At 35.0% G+C, this 15,600-nt stretch overlaps 3 protein-coding genes across 3 annotated transcripts in view; 2 read left to right on the forward strand and 1 right to left on the reverse strand.

Moving 5' to 3' along the window:
- LOC134276507 (uncharacterized) overlaps positions 1-15,600 on the forward strand; it is a 25,386-nt gene continuing 9,786 nt past the window's right edge. The window contains exon 1 of the mRNA XM_062758756.1: positions 1-78. The gene's annotated coding sequence lies outside the window, so the exon portion shown is untranslated. The remainder of the gene's footprint in view (positions 79-15,600) is intronic.
- On the reverse strand, positions 8,148-10,647 carry LOC134276492 (uncharacterized). Its single transcript, XM_062758742.1, has 6 exons — positions 10,542-10,647; positions 10,179-10,302; positions 9,722-9,906; positions 9,198-9,328; positions 8,797-8,964; positions 8,148-8,250 (listed from the first exon to the last, which is right to left on the reverse strand). The coding sequence occupies exons 3-5, from the start codon at positions 9,885-9,887 to the stop codon at positions 8,953-8,955; spliced, it is 309 nt and encodes a 102-aa protein (XP_062614726.1). The 5' UTR covers positions 9,888-9,906; positions 10,179-10,302; positions 10,542-10,647; the 3' UTR covers positions 8,148-8,250; positions 8,797-8,952.
- LOC134276516 (nuclear RNA export factor 1-like) lies at positions 10,794-14,786 on the forward strand. The gene is made up of 6 exons (XM_062758769.1): positions 10,794-10,851; positions 11,003-11,075; positions 11,392-11,449; positions 13,564-13,730; positions 13,895-13,955; positions 14,291-14,786. The coding sequence occupies exons 1-6, from the start codon at positions 10,794-10,796 to the stop codon at positions 14,327-14,329; spliced, it is 456 nt and encodes a 151-aa protein (XP_062614753.1). The 3' UTR covers positions 14,330-14,786.

The following is a 15,600-nucleotide window of genomic DNA, read 5'->3' on the forward strand; positions in this document are numbered from 1 at the left end:
GTCTCGACTAAAATCTCCTTCCTATATTCCAAAGTTTGCTGAACAGAAATATACATTTAGAGGCCCATTGTGTGAAAAGTAAGTACCTGGGATGCCAGCAGACATGAAATTCTAATTTTTCTGAAAAGGGCATTTTGCTTACTCAAGTCCTATTTGTCTAAGATAATCTCAGATTTGATACAACAGAATAGTTTACAAACTTGACACCTTAAGAGCATTCCTTTTAAGTGGGACTGGTGTCAGACAACTAAAATACATGTATAACGTTTTCTGAAGTTGATTTAAGTTTAACTTAAACAATTAAATTCAATATGTAAAATTTTGAAATCCATATGCATGTAACAAACTTTTCAATGTTATTTCAGATGGCACTTTCTAAACCGGAAATTCCAGGCACTGCCCAACACTTTCTGGAGTGTGGTACTGAAGATTGTGAGAGAAATTGTCAATTCTACTGCAATACCTGCCATTATCAGATGTGTAAACCATGCAGAGACCAACATCTAAAGATTGCAGAAAACAAGAACCATGAAGTGGTCCTTTATCAGCAACGTAGACGACAACTCCCTGTGATGAAATGCAAGATCCACCCCACTAAAGATATAGATATTTTCTGTGAAGAATGCCATGTTCCTTTATGTTCCAAGTGTTCAACAATGCAATATCATCGGGGGTTCCTTTATGTTCCAAGTGTTCAACAATGCAATATCATCGGGGGCATCAGTTTATTGATTTAGAAATTATATACACAGAGAAATTTGAAATTTGCCGAAAGGAACTCTCTAAAATTCATAATTATTTTATTCCTACATCACAGGATTTACAGAGAGAAGTTCAGGAAGATGCCACAGAAGTTAAACAGATCATGGACAGCAAACGGACATCCATGAAGGCTGAAGCTGAGTCTCTCAAAAGCATGGTGGACACAGTTCTCTCAGAAAATATGGAAGAATTAAACCAAATAGAGAAGTCATTACTGGAGAAATTAAAGAGCCAAGAGAAGACATTTGATGATTATATTGCCTATCTCAGTGATCTTGTTAAAGAGTTCCAGAGTTACCTGTCCTCTACTGAGCTCACTAACTTCACAACTAAACTTCCAGAGAATTTAGAAATAAAATCCATTCCAGAAACCACCAAACCTGTCACACCAGAATTTTCTCCTGCTCAATACAGCAAAGAAGATGTTGATAAATTACTGGGGAAGATAACAGTAACAAATAGAAAGGAAAAACTAAGAAGAGTAGAACCCATGGAAATTGCTTCTTTTTCTATATCAATGAAATCTGCAAGTAAACAGACAAAACAAGATAAAGATATGAAATCAGACAAGAAACAAACATTGTCTCTATCTGCCTCTGTCACCAAGGTCAGGGAGTTCAATGTACCAAGTGTTAATCATGTATACCATCATTACCATGTATCACTAGATCAATCAGACAAACTCTGGATCAGTGACATGTTTGGTAATCTTGTCCAAACAGATCTACAGGGGAATATGATACAGAAGATAAATACCAGTGGTAGATCTGAAGGTTACCACACAGTGACACAGGACAGGGATCTGATCTTTACAGACCAAAACAAGAAAGTCATCAAAAGGATGACACAGGATAATAATATCACTGAATTCATTAAAACTGGAGACTGGATACCATACAGCATACACTCCTCCCATATCAACGGGGACTTACTGGTGGGGATGAGGAAGAGTAAAGAGGGTAAAGTCATCAGGTACAACAAGACAGGAAAAGAACTACAGAACATACAGAGGGATGATAAAGGACAGGAACTGTATAATACACCACACTACATCACAGAAAACATCAATGGAGATATCTGTACATTAGACATTAATAAATTTGCAGTAGTGGTGGTGAATAAATCAGGACAACACAGATTTTCCTACACAGGTCAGAAGTCAGTGTTCTTGCCCTACGGAATCTGTACTGATGTCCTCGGTCACATCCTGGTGTGTGATGTTATCAGAAACACTGTTCATCTCCTTGATCAGGACGGTCAGTTCTTGTCTCTATTGCTCACAAAACAACAAGGCGTACTCTGTCCCTGTAGTGTATGTGTGGATGATGAGAATAATCTCTATGTGGGACAACGAGATACCAACACACTGACAGTGTACAAGTATCTTAAGTGATTATAATTCTATCAGTTTACATAATTATAAAACTTAAATTTGTGATTTCCAGCACAGAAATATATTTCTTGAATAGTGTTCCCTCTATTAAACATTATACTGAACAAATTGTACATACTGTAAATTAACGAGGTCCAATCTAATTATTTCTGCCCTAGGGATTTTGATAATTTTTTGATAATTAATTTTTACTGTTATATTTATTGTTTTAAGATTAAAAAATCGAATGTTCACTACCCCGATTTCCTAGGGGGCCATCTCAAAAGCTGTCAAATTTTACTATTGGACCCTATGGGAATTTGTTAAAAAAGCGTCAAATTATCACATATCCCATATTTGTTGTATTTCTGCCCTAGGGATTTCTTTTTCAGTCAAGTATATGAAAGTTATTGTAAAAACTTAAAGTTACCAAATTGTGAAATTTCAAAAAACTTCACCATGTCTACGTTGATCTAGAAATTAATTATAAAGTTTATTTTTTTCAAAGCCCAACACTTCCAAAATTGACATATTACGGTATAAATAAATATCAGTGCAGATGAATTATCGGCGCATATTATTTTTCGGTAAAAATAGCAATGTTTAAATTGCTAGTAAGTTTCTTTGGATGATCTGTCATCAGTTTTTAGGTTAAATTCCATGGACGTCTTGAACATACAAACGAGTCATGCATCGTTCTTCAGCATCATGCATTGCTTACAAAATCCAAAAATGGTGAGGGCCATTTCAGCGTTTGTTCCTAATTATTGGCTAAAAATCACATTTTCATACCAGTAGGGGTTACAAATAATGTTAATTTTGTACTAAAATAAAAATATTTGGCAAAGGTGTAATATCGCACAAATTTCTGTATGCTGCGCAAAGTTGTGCGCACTCGAATGGACTCGGTCTCATTAATTTCAATGGAAAACATTGCATCAACACTTCTTTGGATTTGGAATTAAAAGATGTCATTCTATTCTTCTTTGTTTAAATGATATGACTAAATTTTCAGTTAATAACAGTTATAGTTCAGTAATTAATTCATGCTTACAGTGAAGTGATTTAATTCTAATACTGATGCTTTTAAAACATATTGTTATATCATAAAAAATTTATTTAAGAAATACCGGTAACTGTCTTACTTTTCGATTTCATGATGTGATCAATCGATTGGTTTGTGTAATAATTTGCATAAACACCGAAGGAGTTTATGCATAAAATTATCATGCAAGCCAATCAATTGATCATCATCATGAAAATGAAAAATAAGACAGTTATTCATATATACTGTAGATTCCTAATTATAAGTGAGGAATTAATTATCGCGTAATTTCGCGAGAAGCATCATCCGTATATATATATATATATATATATATATATATATATATATATATATATATATATATATATATGCGCTTAATTCTGCCAATCCATGTGCTCTAAGCCCCGCGTCTGTCTCTACATTTATCCTGATTTTTCGTGATTTTTCTTAACTGTGTCTATCTATGAACCAGTGCATACATGAAGAAATAAAGTATGTTTATTATTTGTAATTTTATCTTGGACAAAGACATTGGAAATGCAAATATTTAAGGAAATGAATATAAGATACTCTGAACCTCAGGTTCAGAAAATCAGACGCTGACTAACGCCAAAAGAAAATATACTCTTGTTTTCTGTCTTCTGACCAAAAAAAAAAATAGGGTAGGTAGGGAAAAATTTATTTTGAGAAAAAAAAATCAATTTCCAAAACTCAATGAATGCAGAACATATAGCATAAAATAACAAGAAAACAGTATGTTAACAGTTTACAAAGCAAGTTTGTTAATAAAGATTTACAAAGTAAACATATCCTGTACACTTGTGATGCATTAGTTCTGTAAATATTGTTGGTCGACTTGAGTATTTCAGGAAAATAGCCCTCTAAACAAGAGACCCATGGGCTCACCTGACTAACTTTGGTGATGTAGTTCTTTACCAGATTTCCTCTCTTATTTTACCTATTGTGGCCTCCTACTCCATCCCCTATCTGTCATGATTTTAACAATTTGAAATTTACACTACCCCAGGATGCTTCCACATGAGTTTCAGCTTTTTTGGCCTAGTAGTTCTTTTTCTTTCTCTGTAAAACTTGGATTCCCTATTGTGGCCCCGTCCTACCCCATGGGTCATGATTTTAACAATTTAGAATCTGCACTACCCAAGGATGCTTCCACATACAATGTAAGTTTCAGCTTTCCTGGTCCAGTGGTTCTTGAGAAGAAGATTTTTAAAGATCTTTCCTACATATCCCTATGTAAAAATTTCGTTTCCCATTGTGGCCCTGCCCAACCCCCAGGGGTCATGATTTGAACAAATTGAAATTTACACTACCCCAGGATGCTTCCATATAAGTTTCAACTCCACTGGCCCTGTGGTTCTTGAGAAGAAGATTTTTAAAGATTTTTCCTATATATCTCTATGTAGAACTTGGATTCCCCATTGTGGCCCCCACCCTACCCCCAGCACTCATGATTTGAACAATTTAGAATCTACATAACCCCAGGATGCTTCCACATACGTTTAAGCTTACGTTTAACCCACTGGTTCTTGAGAAGACGATTTTAATAATTTGTCCTACATATTTCTATGTTAAACTTGGATTCTCTATTGTGGCCCCCATACTTGCCAACCTCCAGCATGTAAAAATCTGGTCATGACCAGATTTGGAAAGTAAAAAATCTGGTCATAACGCGTAACGACATTCACGACACATTTACCATGATTAAATTTTATACATATATATATACAATTTGAAGTATTTGTGTATTGAGAATTCTTTTGTTGAAAAAGGCTTTAATTTACAATGACAAAAAATTCATACATAATTTGATTAAATTTACATGTTAAACAAGAGGCCCATGGGCCTTACAGGTCACCTGAGCATTATGCAACAACTTTCCAGTGATTTAATTTGATTCATGTTTTAAGCCAGATGCTATGGCGTTCACAATTTTGAAAGAGGCACCATTGATAATCATAACAATACACTTAGCAGTTGCTTAGTTTGTTTACTTAATACCCATAGGCAGGGTGGGAAAAAAAATGCATTTCAAGTAATCAGTAATATTCAGCAATAATAATTAATGCCCCTATCACACATGAACCCCTGAGCCTTAGGCCTAGATCCACACATTGCACAATTTTTGAAAAGGCACCCTTGCTTTTCAAAAATATTTGATTAATACCAAGGAGCAAATCTCAAACAATTCATCCAGTTTCAGTATATAAGTGCATCCCCCCCCATGGTACCCCTGACCCTGGGGCCTTGAAATTCACAATTCTGGAAGATTAGGGTCCTTGCTCATCATAACTACATAGGTAGTTCATCTGCTTAATACCCAAGAGCAGAGAATAAAATTTTCAAAGATTTAATGTATTTTCACTATATAATCAATAGAGCCCCACCCTATCACTAGAACCCCTGACCCTAGGGCCATAAAATCAAAATTTTGGAAGAGGTATTCTTGCTCATCATATCTATGTACTTAGTTTATTTAATTCCTAGGACCAAAAAAAAAATTTTTTTGAAAGAATTCATGTATTTTCATTATGTAATCAATAGAGCCCCGCCCTAACACCAGAACCCTGACCCTGGGGCCATAAAATTCACAATTTTGGTAGAGGCACTCTTGCACATCATAACTATGCACTTAGTTTATTTAATACCCAGGAGCAGAGAAGAAGATTTTCAAAGAATTCATGAATTTTCACTATATAATCTATAGAGCCCTGCCCTAACACCAGAACCCCTGACCCTGGGGCCATAAAATTCACAATTTTGGTAGAGGCACTCTTGCTCATCATAACTATGCACTTTGTTAGTTTATTTAATACCCAGGAGCAGAGAAGAAGATTTTCAAAGAAATAATGCATTTTCACAATATACTATTTTAGCCCCGCCCTAGCAATAGAACCCCTGACCCCAAGGCCATGAATTTCACAATTTTAGTAGAGGACTCAATGCTGATTACAATCATGCCAACAGTTTGACTGCTTAATGTCCAGGAGCAAAGAAGAAGATTTTTAAAGATTGCATTAATTTTAGTGGTTTTTGCCCCACCCCCAGGCCCCAAGGGGGCAGGGACCATGAAATTCACAATTTTTGTTCCCCTTCACCCATAGATGCTTTGTGCCAAATTTGGTTGAAATTGATTCAGTGGTTGCAGAGAAGAAGCTGAAAATGTTCAAGTGTTAACGCACAACGCACGACGACGGACGAAAACAGATAGCAATAGGTCACCTGAGTTTACTCAGGTGACCTAAAAAGAGAATTGAAGGTTTCATATTTCAGTATTGACCTGAAGTAAGTGTGCATGTTTTTAAAAGTCTTTTCAGTTTCTGCTAAATTTCAGTTTTGAAGTTATTTGTCCTCTCTCTTTATAAATTAACTACTGCAATATGTATTAAATGTGAATTTAGGCCTACATTGTCTTCGATCACTTTATTTTATCTAGAATGAAAGTTTTTTCCCCAAGATTCCTTGATATGTACATAACGGTACGCTGTTAATATTATTTCTCTTTTTCTTGGTTCAATCAGAGATGTGTTTGGTTCAATTTGTTCCTGCTGGCCCTGATAATGATCTAGTTCTATCAGAAGCCATTTTAATTGACTTCAAACATTGATTTGTCAAAACAACACCCAGTTATTTGTTTACACCTGCACTGATATTAATTAATCCATCAGCATTGTTAACGTAGATCTAATCTTGGGTTGTAACTGAAAGTTAAAAGTGCAACCTAATTTACGAACCAAATCCGGAAATCGGGAGATTTTCGGGTTGTTCGGCAAAAATCGGGTGAAAAGCATGACCCGCAGGGTCATAAAAAATAATCAGGTTACGGGTTGAAAAATCGGGTGTGACCCGATGATATCGGGTGAGTTGGCAACTATGGTGGCCCCACCCTACTCCCTTGGGCTTTCAGCTCAGGTGAGCTAAAAATGAAAATGTAAAAAAAAAACTTTTTGGGTCAGAGGGTAAAATGTAGGGAAGGTCGGGTCACAGGAAACAAGAGTATCTATTTTTTGGCCTAATTGAAAACGCTCACAATAAGAGGCTCAGGGGCTATATTGCTCACCTGAGTACTGTAGCTTGGAAAAAAGCAGAAATCCGTTTATTATTGAAAAGTTTAAACCCAAAAGTGGTCCCAACTAATCCTTAAATGGGAGAGTGTATGATTTGAACGAACGTGAATCTACACTAAGGATGCTTGCATATTTCTTTAACTAACTGTAGCTTCTTTATGGCCTTTTACATTAACTTACATTGTGGCCCCGCCCTACACCCAGGGGTCATGACTTGAACAAACTTAAATCTACACTACCTGAGAATGCTTCCATATTAATATGACTAATTATGGCTTTGCCATTTTTGAAAAGTAGATTTTTAAAGAATTTTCTACATATTTCTATGTAAATCTTGGATTCCATGTTGTGCCCCACCCTACCCCCTGGGGTTGAATTTGCACAAAATTGAATCTATACTTTGATCAGCCATTTGTGGCCCATCCCTACACCTGGGGGGTCATGATTTTAACAAACTTGAATATTCACTTCCAGAAGATGCTTCCACATAACTGTCGTCTTTCCTGGCCTACTGGTTCTTGAGAAATAGATTTATAAAAGATATAATTAAATTATCACTCATTCATAATTATCTCTCCTGGAAGAGGGCGTGCCCCTTCATTTGAACAAACTTGAGTCCCCTTCACCCAAGGATACTTTGTGGCAAGTTTGGTTGAAATTGGCCCAATGGTTCTTGTGAAGAAGATGAAAATGTGAAAAGTTTACGATAACAATTAACGGACAAATTTTGATCAGAAAAGCTCACTTGATGACTTTGGCTCAGGTGAGCCAAAAAAATTTATCAATTCATTATAAAATTTGAAGGTCCCAGATACAACCATTTTACAGGTACTGCAAACTTAAATACTTACAGTGATATTGACATCAGGTAAATAAATACTTACAGTGATATTGACAGGTGTTTCGTCAATTTCAACAACATTCCAACCTGACATTTGTTCCTCATCTTCTTTTTTCCTTCGTTCTTCAAGTTCTTTCTCAAAATCCTGAAAATATTACTGATTCTAAGAAAAACTGCTAAGAACATATTTCATAGACACTGAAATCCAAATGCCACAGAAAATAAACCTAGGGTTATATATTTCTTATATATTCTTATGAAAAGACAAAGGTGCATGGATCAGAATTCCTGATCTTTAACTTTATAATATATGAATAAGTATTTTTGTAATGTAGATCATACCATGATGATCACTGCCTCAATCTCTTGAAGAATGTTTATGCATGCATTTAACCCCTTTCGTAGATTTTATCAAACAAATAACCTCTCTCCCTCAAACAAATATCTACAGACTCTAAATATTGCTTTTCAGGAAATTTTAACCCTTTTTTGCCACACTCACAGGTGGGCATATTTCAAATAAGGTGAATTCAAAGAACACAGTTTAGTCTCTGAAATAGAACTGTAACTGGGTGAATTTAAAAAGGAGCAAAATCTTGAGAATGTGTAAAAAAGAAAAATTAAAATGGAACAGAAAAAATCCTCCAAACAAATAACCTCCTGTCATTCAAACACACATCTACCGACTGACCATGAAATCCTCCTGGTCTTCCTCTCTGTTCCCTGATTGGCCGTACGTAGGAACACCCCCCAGGGTTCTACAGAACTCAGTTGGCATTGAGGATAATGTTACCGTCCTGGGGGTTTCCTCTTCTTCCTCAGGCTCTGACTTGGCTTTTAAGAGTACCTACTCTGCTACCTAAAAATACAAGAAGAAAATGGCTTCTCATTTATCAAGAAAATATCTATTTTTGTTTTCTACTTAATCAAAATTGTGCCAAATGTGAGGTAAACAATATTTGCCCACTGATATCTTCTTACGCATGACTTCAAAGTTAGCCTTTTCACATACCAATTGGATAACCTTATTTAGAGAACCAATTATCTCACATTATCAATTTTTTAAACTGACTACTAGAGTTGGATTTCTACCTTGACGACAGCTGAGGCATCTTTCCTCTGCTTGATTTTCCTGCCTTTAGACAGAGCCGAGTGTAACTCCTTCTCTGCCTCATCTTCCTCTGTTACAACATTACTGAGATCCTCATCTGGACCAACCAAGTCTGAAAAATACTTAATTTATATATATTAATTAAAATGTAGTTCATCTTACTGTGAATTCTAGTCAATTTAGCTCTAACTTCAATTTTTGAATTTGCGTGAATTCTTAAAAATTGGATTAAATGTCTGCAAGCATTGCATGATGCTAAGTGGTGAAAGCTAGTTATATTCATTCAAACAAAGTGAATATTTCAATACAGGTTTTATTTGTAAAATAATTTTTTTTAACAGTGTGTATGTTGGTAAAAAAAATTTCACAGTTTTCCCCATATTAAACTGTGATTCCATTTGTGTGAAATTGGAACAAAAGTTCAAATATAAATATCAAGTATACATGTTCTGTATGTTTGAATTAGGTACATAATTGCAGACATTAAAATCCAGTACACACGTACCCTCCTCTTCCTCTGGTTCTGTGACCTCCATTGGCTGGTCATTAACACTGACCGCTGTGTGACCGTGGGCATAGTCGATCACGATGGGAGCCGTCATGCCCCCACCCCCACCATAACCGTTCTCATACCCTGTCTGACCCTCAGCAGCCTCCTCCTCCTCTTGCATGTAACCCCTCCCTCTTTTCCTGAAAGAAAAATCCGTATATCATATCTTTTCTTTCTGAAAGGTTCTTTAATGTATAATGAAGACAGATTAACTTGCTAAGCTTTATTATTGAACTTCATGTAACAGTTGCAATTCATGAACACTTATGTACAAGGTAATTCTTATAATTAAATTAGCAGCTTTTGATTACAGTACTCTTTGATTCTTCACATATACCAATCAAATTGTGTAACTTTTAATCAGATGTTTCCCTTTAACTATCTTCATTCAAAATACATGTACAAGCTTTACCTTGACCCATAATCTGTGTCCTCCTGACCTTGATTTGGCAGAGGAAGAAGGTCATCTGCTTTTAGTGATTCTTTCTTTCTGATTTTCCTTACTTTCTTTTAACCTTTTTAAACTTTGCTGCATCCTTTAAAACAAATATTAGTATATTTGACACCAGATTTATGTAGGGTAACTTTCTCATGTACTTGGTATGAAATTTTTACAACTAAAAACGCTTTACAATTTTGACTTCGGAGAGTTTCTTTTCCATTTTTTCCTAGAATCATGCACTTTGTATCTGTCAAATTACATCTTGAAATTTTTTCTTGTACTTCGTACATGTATATGAAATCTACAGAAAGTAGGTCGGTTGATGATACTAACAGCTGCTTCCTGAGGGGTGAGGTACTCATTGATGGGGTTCAAGGTCACTCCTCCCAGGGACTGACTCTGCTCCCTCAGCTGTTTACGAATTTCGTCCATCTGTTTCGGGATCAAACTTCTCTCTCCTGACACCCTCTATCTCTTCATCATATTTATCTAACACATTCTTTGGTTTGAATTGTGAAATACAAAAAACCATATCAAAGTCTTTTACTATATCTTAAAACCCTTACTTAAATACTTAAAAGTTAAATGTTATCATTACAGGCAAACGTCAGAAGTTTTGTCGTAGAAAGCGTGTTCAAAGAGAGTAAGTTGTCATGTCATGATGTGTTGAAGATAAAATTCTTTTAAACTCAAATTATATTTAAAAAAAATGCAATTTAGTTCCTTTTAATTAAAAGATGATGAAATTAGATTTGAAAAAATTGAGATTGGATTCTAGTTTTGTTTTCTTTTAGCTGAAAGCAAGTCAGATAGACCTCCCATTAGAGCATTTAGTCGTCGGTTTATTACAGTTCCACAGGGGGCAGGGTAATTATAATCATACTGAAAATAGATGAGAATGAAACGTATGTTGAAATCAAACATATAGCAGGAGAAATTACTGGAATTGTACATACATGTAGTTTAGTAGGAATCATACTTCAGCAGTCAATAAAAAAAAACCACTTCTACAGCTGTTTATACATTTTGAAGTTTGTTTTTGAAACTTAATTTATGAGTGTTCATTCTAAAACATCCAAAACAGGTAGAAAGGTCTTAGACTATTGATATGAACATACTTTGGTGACTTTATGAATTTGTATCTTCTCTAGTTATTTAACTTTTCTTTTTTTCTCTCTCGCAGAATGAATATCATCAACGACATGCTGACAATAACAAATACCTCCAGAGATCAAATACAGGTTTTAGTTATTTAACCTTTAGGATACATGTAACACATTTTCATTACAATTCAGAAATAATTATGTACATTTAAGGTCAAGATCTAGTAAATGGAAGGTGCCTACAGATTTTTCAAATTTAAGAAATTAATTCCTTTAATGATGCTTTATAACATTAGCTTGGTCAAAATAGGTGTTTCGGGGCATAATTTGTAGAAAAACAAGATGAAAAACCATATTTTAAACTGTCATTTTCAATGAAAAATTAAGAAAGCCAGAATTGAAAATGGAAGTTTTTTCCATATCAAACAAAGAAAATGTATCCAGATTGCCTACAGTTTTTCAGAAAAGGGTTATTTGTATGTTCATAGACTCAGCAGGGTTCAACACTAAGCTAGCCCGCTGGCCCGGGACAACTGAATACTGAGGTCGGGCTACCAAACATGTCTTTAAACTTGCCCTGCAGGGCTACAGTAAATTTTACCAATTACTAGGAGCAAGAAAATAATTATAATTTACACACAGTATACCTGATAATTGTTAAATTTATTTTCAAACATGTTTTATCATCATAATTTTTATTTTTGTAAATGATTTGTAATACCCTAAATCATTAAACGTAAATATGGAATTTTTCGAATAGAAAGAATGCCTTAGGTACAATCATAGATAGAATGTTCTATCGTTAAAAATGATATTGTCCTACGGACCCGGTTTAACGATAGAATTCCTTCCGCGTATTCGTAATGTAGCAAAAAGAAACACGGGCGATAACTCGCATAGTGCATTTACTAGGAACAATCTAGAGAGTTCCGAATGTAAACATGGCAGGTAATTTGAATCGAGAGAAAAACGTTGAGAAAATTAATTGGATTTTCGTATTTATATGGATTATTTTTTGGGATAAAAGGCATAAGCAATCTCAAAAAGGTTTGTTTTGATTATTTTGGTAGTTATTCCCAGTGCAAATCATTTTATATTCTTCAAAATCGTTCCGGAGCGGATCCGCTCCGATTTGCTACATTGCAAGTTATGGGACGTGTTCTAACTGTGGTGAGGGCTTGTACCGAGACACAATTACAATTCTAACTAGGGTACGGGGGCCTGCCGGGAAATTTTGAAAAAGTGCAAAATCCTGCATTCTGGCTGTATTTTGGGTAAAAATTATATGTCACTCTATGATTGTACTAGTTAGAATAATCTAACTGTGTCTCGGTACAAGCCCTCACCACAGTTAGAACACGTCCCATATACTTGCAATGTTTTAAAAAATATCAACTAGCCGAAACGATTTTGAAGAATATAAAATGATTTGCACTGGGAATAACTACCAAAATAATCAAAACAAACCTTTTTGAGATTGCTTATGCCTTTTATCCCAAAAAATAATCCATATAAATACGAAAATCCCATTAATTTTCTCAACGTTTTTCTCGAGATTCAAATTACCTGCCATGTTCACATTCGGAACTCTCTAGATTGTTCCTAGTAAATGGACTATGCGAGTTATCGCCCGTGTTTCTTTTTGCTACATTACGAATACACGGAACGAATTCTATCGTTAAACCGGGTCCGTAGGACAATATCATTTTTAACGATAGAACATTCTATCTACCCGTACCCCCACCAGCAGGAGAGGGAAACCCCCTCCCGCACCTACCCCCATCGTTGCTTCGCGACTCGGCCACCAGCCTTCGGCTGTTGGACAAGTAACACATGAACAGGGCTAGTAGAAATTAGAAATGGCTAGCCCTGCTGACAACTATGGTTTTAAAGTTAGTGTCAATCCCTGGTGACTCTGCTTTAAAATAATATTTAATTTAAGATAGGTATCGGGACTACTTTTCATGTGATTTCACATTGAATTCTATGAAAATATTTTATTTTCTACATAATACTATTAGAGCCGTAAAGTACGGGAAACAGAAAGTTGAAAGTGATTATGACGTCATAATGGATTTAGCACTGAAAAGTTATTCTTAAGTCATTTACTAGATCTTGACCTTAAAACATTTTAAAAATACATGCAAGTGTATAAGGAGTAAACAACACACTGAATAAAGAATACAAGATTTAAGCAATTGTTTAAAAACCTACGTGCATTTTTAACTATGATTTTGTTTGCCTGTTTGTAGAAAGCCTTTAAGCACCCTGCCCCTACCCCCTCTTCTAGCCCTGTCCCTGAGGCATCACCCCCGGCCCCGTTCACTCAGGCTGGTCCCTCCACATACACAGCCGAGCAGCAGCAGATGAATCAACAGTTCGCTGCTCAGTCAGGCATGAACCATGAATGGTCCATCAAGTAAGTTGTTTATTTTATATCCAATAAAACACATTTGCAAGGAACCTCTCGGAAGTGCTAAAAATACTACCTATTTTCATTTTTTTCCGTCCCTAGAAATTTTCATTTACATTAGATTTAGAATTTTGTTTTATGGATAATCAAGCTTAATATTTTTTTTGCAGATGTCTGGAACAAAATGGTTGGAATTATGAGAAATCAGGAGAAATATTCCTGGAATTGCAGGTACAATTTGTGCCTAAACACACCAAATAAGTTTGTAATTTGAAAAAGAGACACCCCCCCCCCCAAAAAAAAATTGAAAGCCTCATTAAGTGCTCTTAATTACATAAATTAGCACACTTATGTCAGTGCACTTGCTAAATGCAAACCACTATACATGTATATTAGTTTGAGTCATGTATTACCGTGTATATGAGTAAGTGGAAATTTACCAGTAAAAAGGCATTAAAATCAGATTACTGCTAAAATAAGTGTATTTATAGTATCACTGGATATACATGTGTACATTGTATTCATGGGTTTTTGGATTGTAAAAGTGTTTCATTTCTCCTTTTCAGAAAGAAAACAAGATTCCTCCAGATGCATTTGCAAAATGAAAATCCAACTTTCCTGCAAATGGACCTAATAATACTGAATTCTCGGAATCATTTGGAATAGGCTCAGGATAAGCCAGTTTTAAAAGCATTAACCAATGGTGACTCCTCCAAGTGTTCACAGTGAATTGACCTCTCAGAACTGTGTGAAAGACGGAATTTTAGCAATTTTATTCTGTTTAGAAGAAACACTTTCGGGCATTGACAAATGGAACGATTATAAATCCTTGCTTTGTTTTAATGTACGAGTTCAAAGTGGAGAATTTGAGAAGGATTAAAAAATCCTCTTTTACATTTTTTTTTTACTGTGAAATAACATTGTTTATTTGCACTTGTTAATCATAGAAGTAAAATATTGTGAAATGAAAAGTGCTCATTCATATTTGATATGTCACCAATTTTATTTCTATTGCAATTTGACATTCTGTACAATGAATACTTTTATAAATATGTATTTTTTAATTTTTGTTGAAAATTTCATCATTGTTAATAAAAATGAAAGAATTGTCATCTCTTTTCATGAAGCAAAGGCTTGGTGTCTTTAGAAAACTGCTTTTATGAAAATTGAGTTTTACTTCAAATAATTATACATGTACATGTCAATTATAAAAAAAAAATCCTACAAATTATAACCAGGCATATAATAAAAGCACACTTCTGCAAAGAGGAAATATTTGAAATTCCAATGAATTGTCATAAGTAAAAGCAAGGAATATTGTTTTCTATACAGAACATTTAACCTTACTGGTTGATTGGTAGAGTAGAAATTGTTCTGAGAACTGGAAGTAATTGGGGATATCGGAATATAAAACTTTTAAGTTATATAAAAACACACAAAATATGAAATGTTTATGCACTATAGATGAGTGACTGTTCTGACCAAAAAGGCGAAAACATGCCAGTTAAGCACAAAATCAGGCGATGGTTAGATATACAATGAAAGCTCTTCCAGTCTTAAAGTTAACATTTTATTACCTGTTATTTGAATCTGCGAGCTCTTGATTAATATACAGCCTCTGGGAAAAATTGAAAAAAAGGTACTTAACACTGGGCTCACAATACCCGCTTTTAGATGTATATAATTGGCAAAGTCCCTTTTTAGCTCACCTGAGCCGAAGGCTCAAGTGAGCTTTTCTGAAAACAACTTTGTCGTACTGTCTGTCGTCGTCGGTGTAAACTTTTATTTTATAAGAACCACTGGGCCAGTTTCAATTCAAACTTGCCACAAAATCCTTAGGTGAATCTAAGTATGTTCAAATAAAGGCCAAACCCTT

The sequence above is a fragment of the Saccostrea cucullata genome, unplaced genomic scaffold (assembly GCF_032062105.1).
Source record: "Saccostrea cucullata isolate Sc308-1 unplaced genomic scaffold, CSIRO_AGI_Scuc_v1 ctg734, whole genome shotgun sequence".
NCBI classification, from domain to species: domain Eukaryota; kingdom Metazoa; phylum Mollusca; class Bivalvia; order Ostreida; family Ostreidae; genus Saccostrea; species Saccostrea cuccullata.

Excerpts from the sequence above, each read along its gene's own strand:
- LOC134276492 (XM_062758742.1), bottom strand. The coding sequence starts at position 9,887 with ATGCAAGAGGAGGAGGAGGCTGCTGAGGGTCAGACAGGGTATGAGAAC. Across the intron at positions 9,329-9,721 it reads AGAACCAGAGGAAGAGGAGG|ACTTGGTTGGTCCAGATGAG; the intron begins GTACGTGTGTAC and ends AGTATTTTTCAG.
- LOC134276516 (XM_062758769.1), top strand. The coding sequence starts at position 10,794 with ATGTTATCATTACAGGCAAACGTCAGAAGTTTTGTCGTAGAAAGCGTG. Across the intron at positions 11,450-13,563 it reads CCTCCAGAGATCAAATACAG|AAAGCCTTTAAGCACCCTGC; the intron begins GTTTTAGTTATT and ends GCCTGTTTGTAG. Across the intron at positions 13,731-13,894 it reads AACCATGAATGGTCCATCAA|ATGTCTGGAACAAAATGGTT; the intron begins GTAAGTTGTTTA and ends TTTTTTTTGCAG.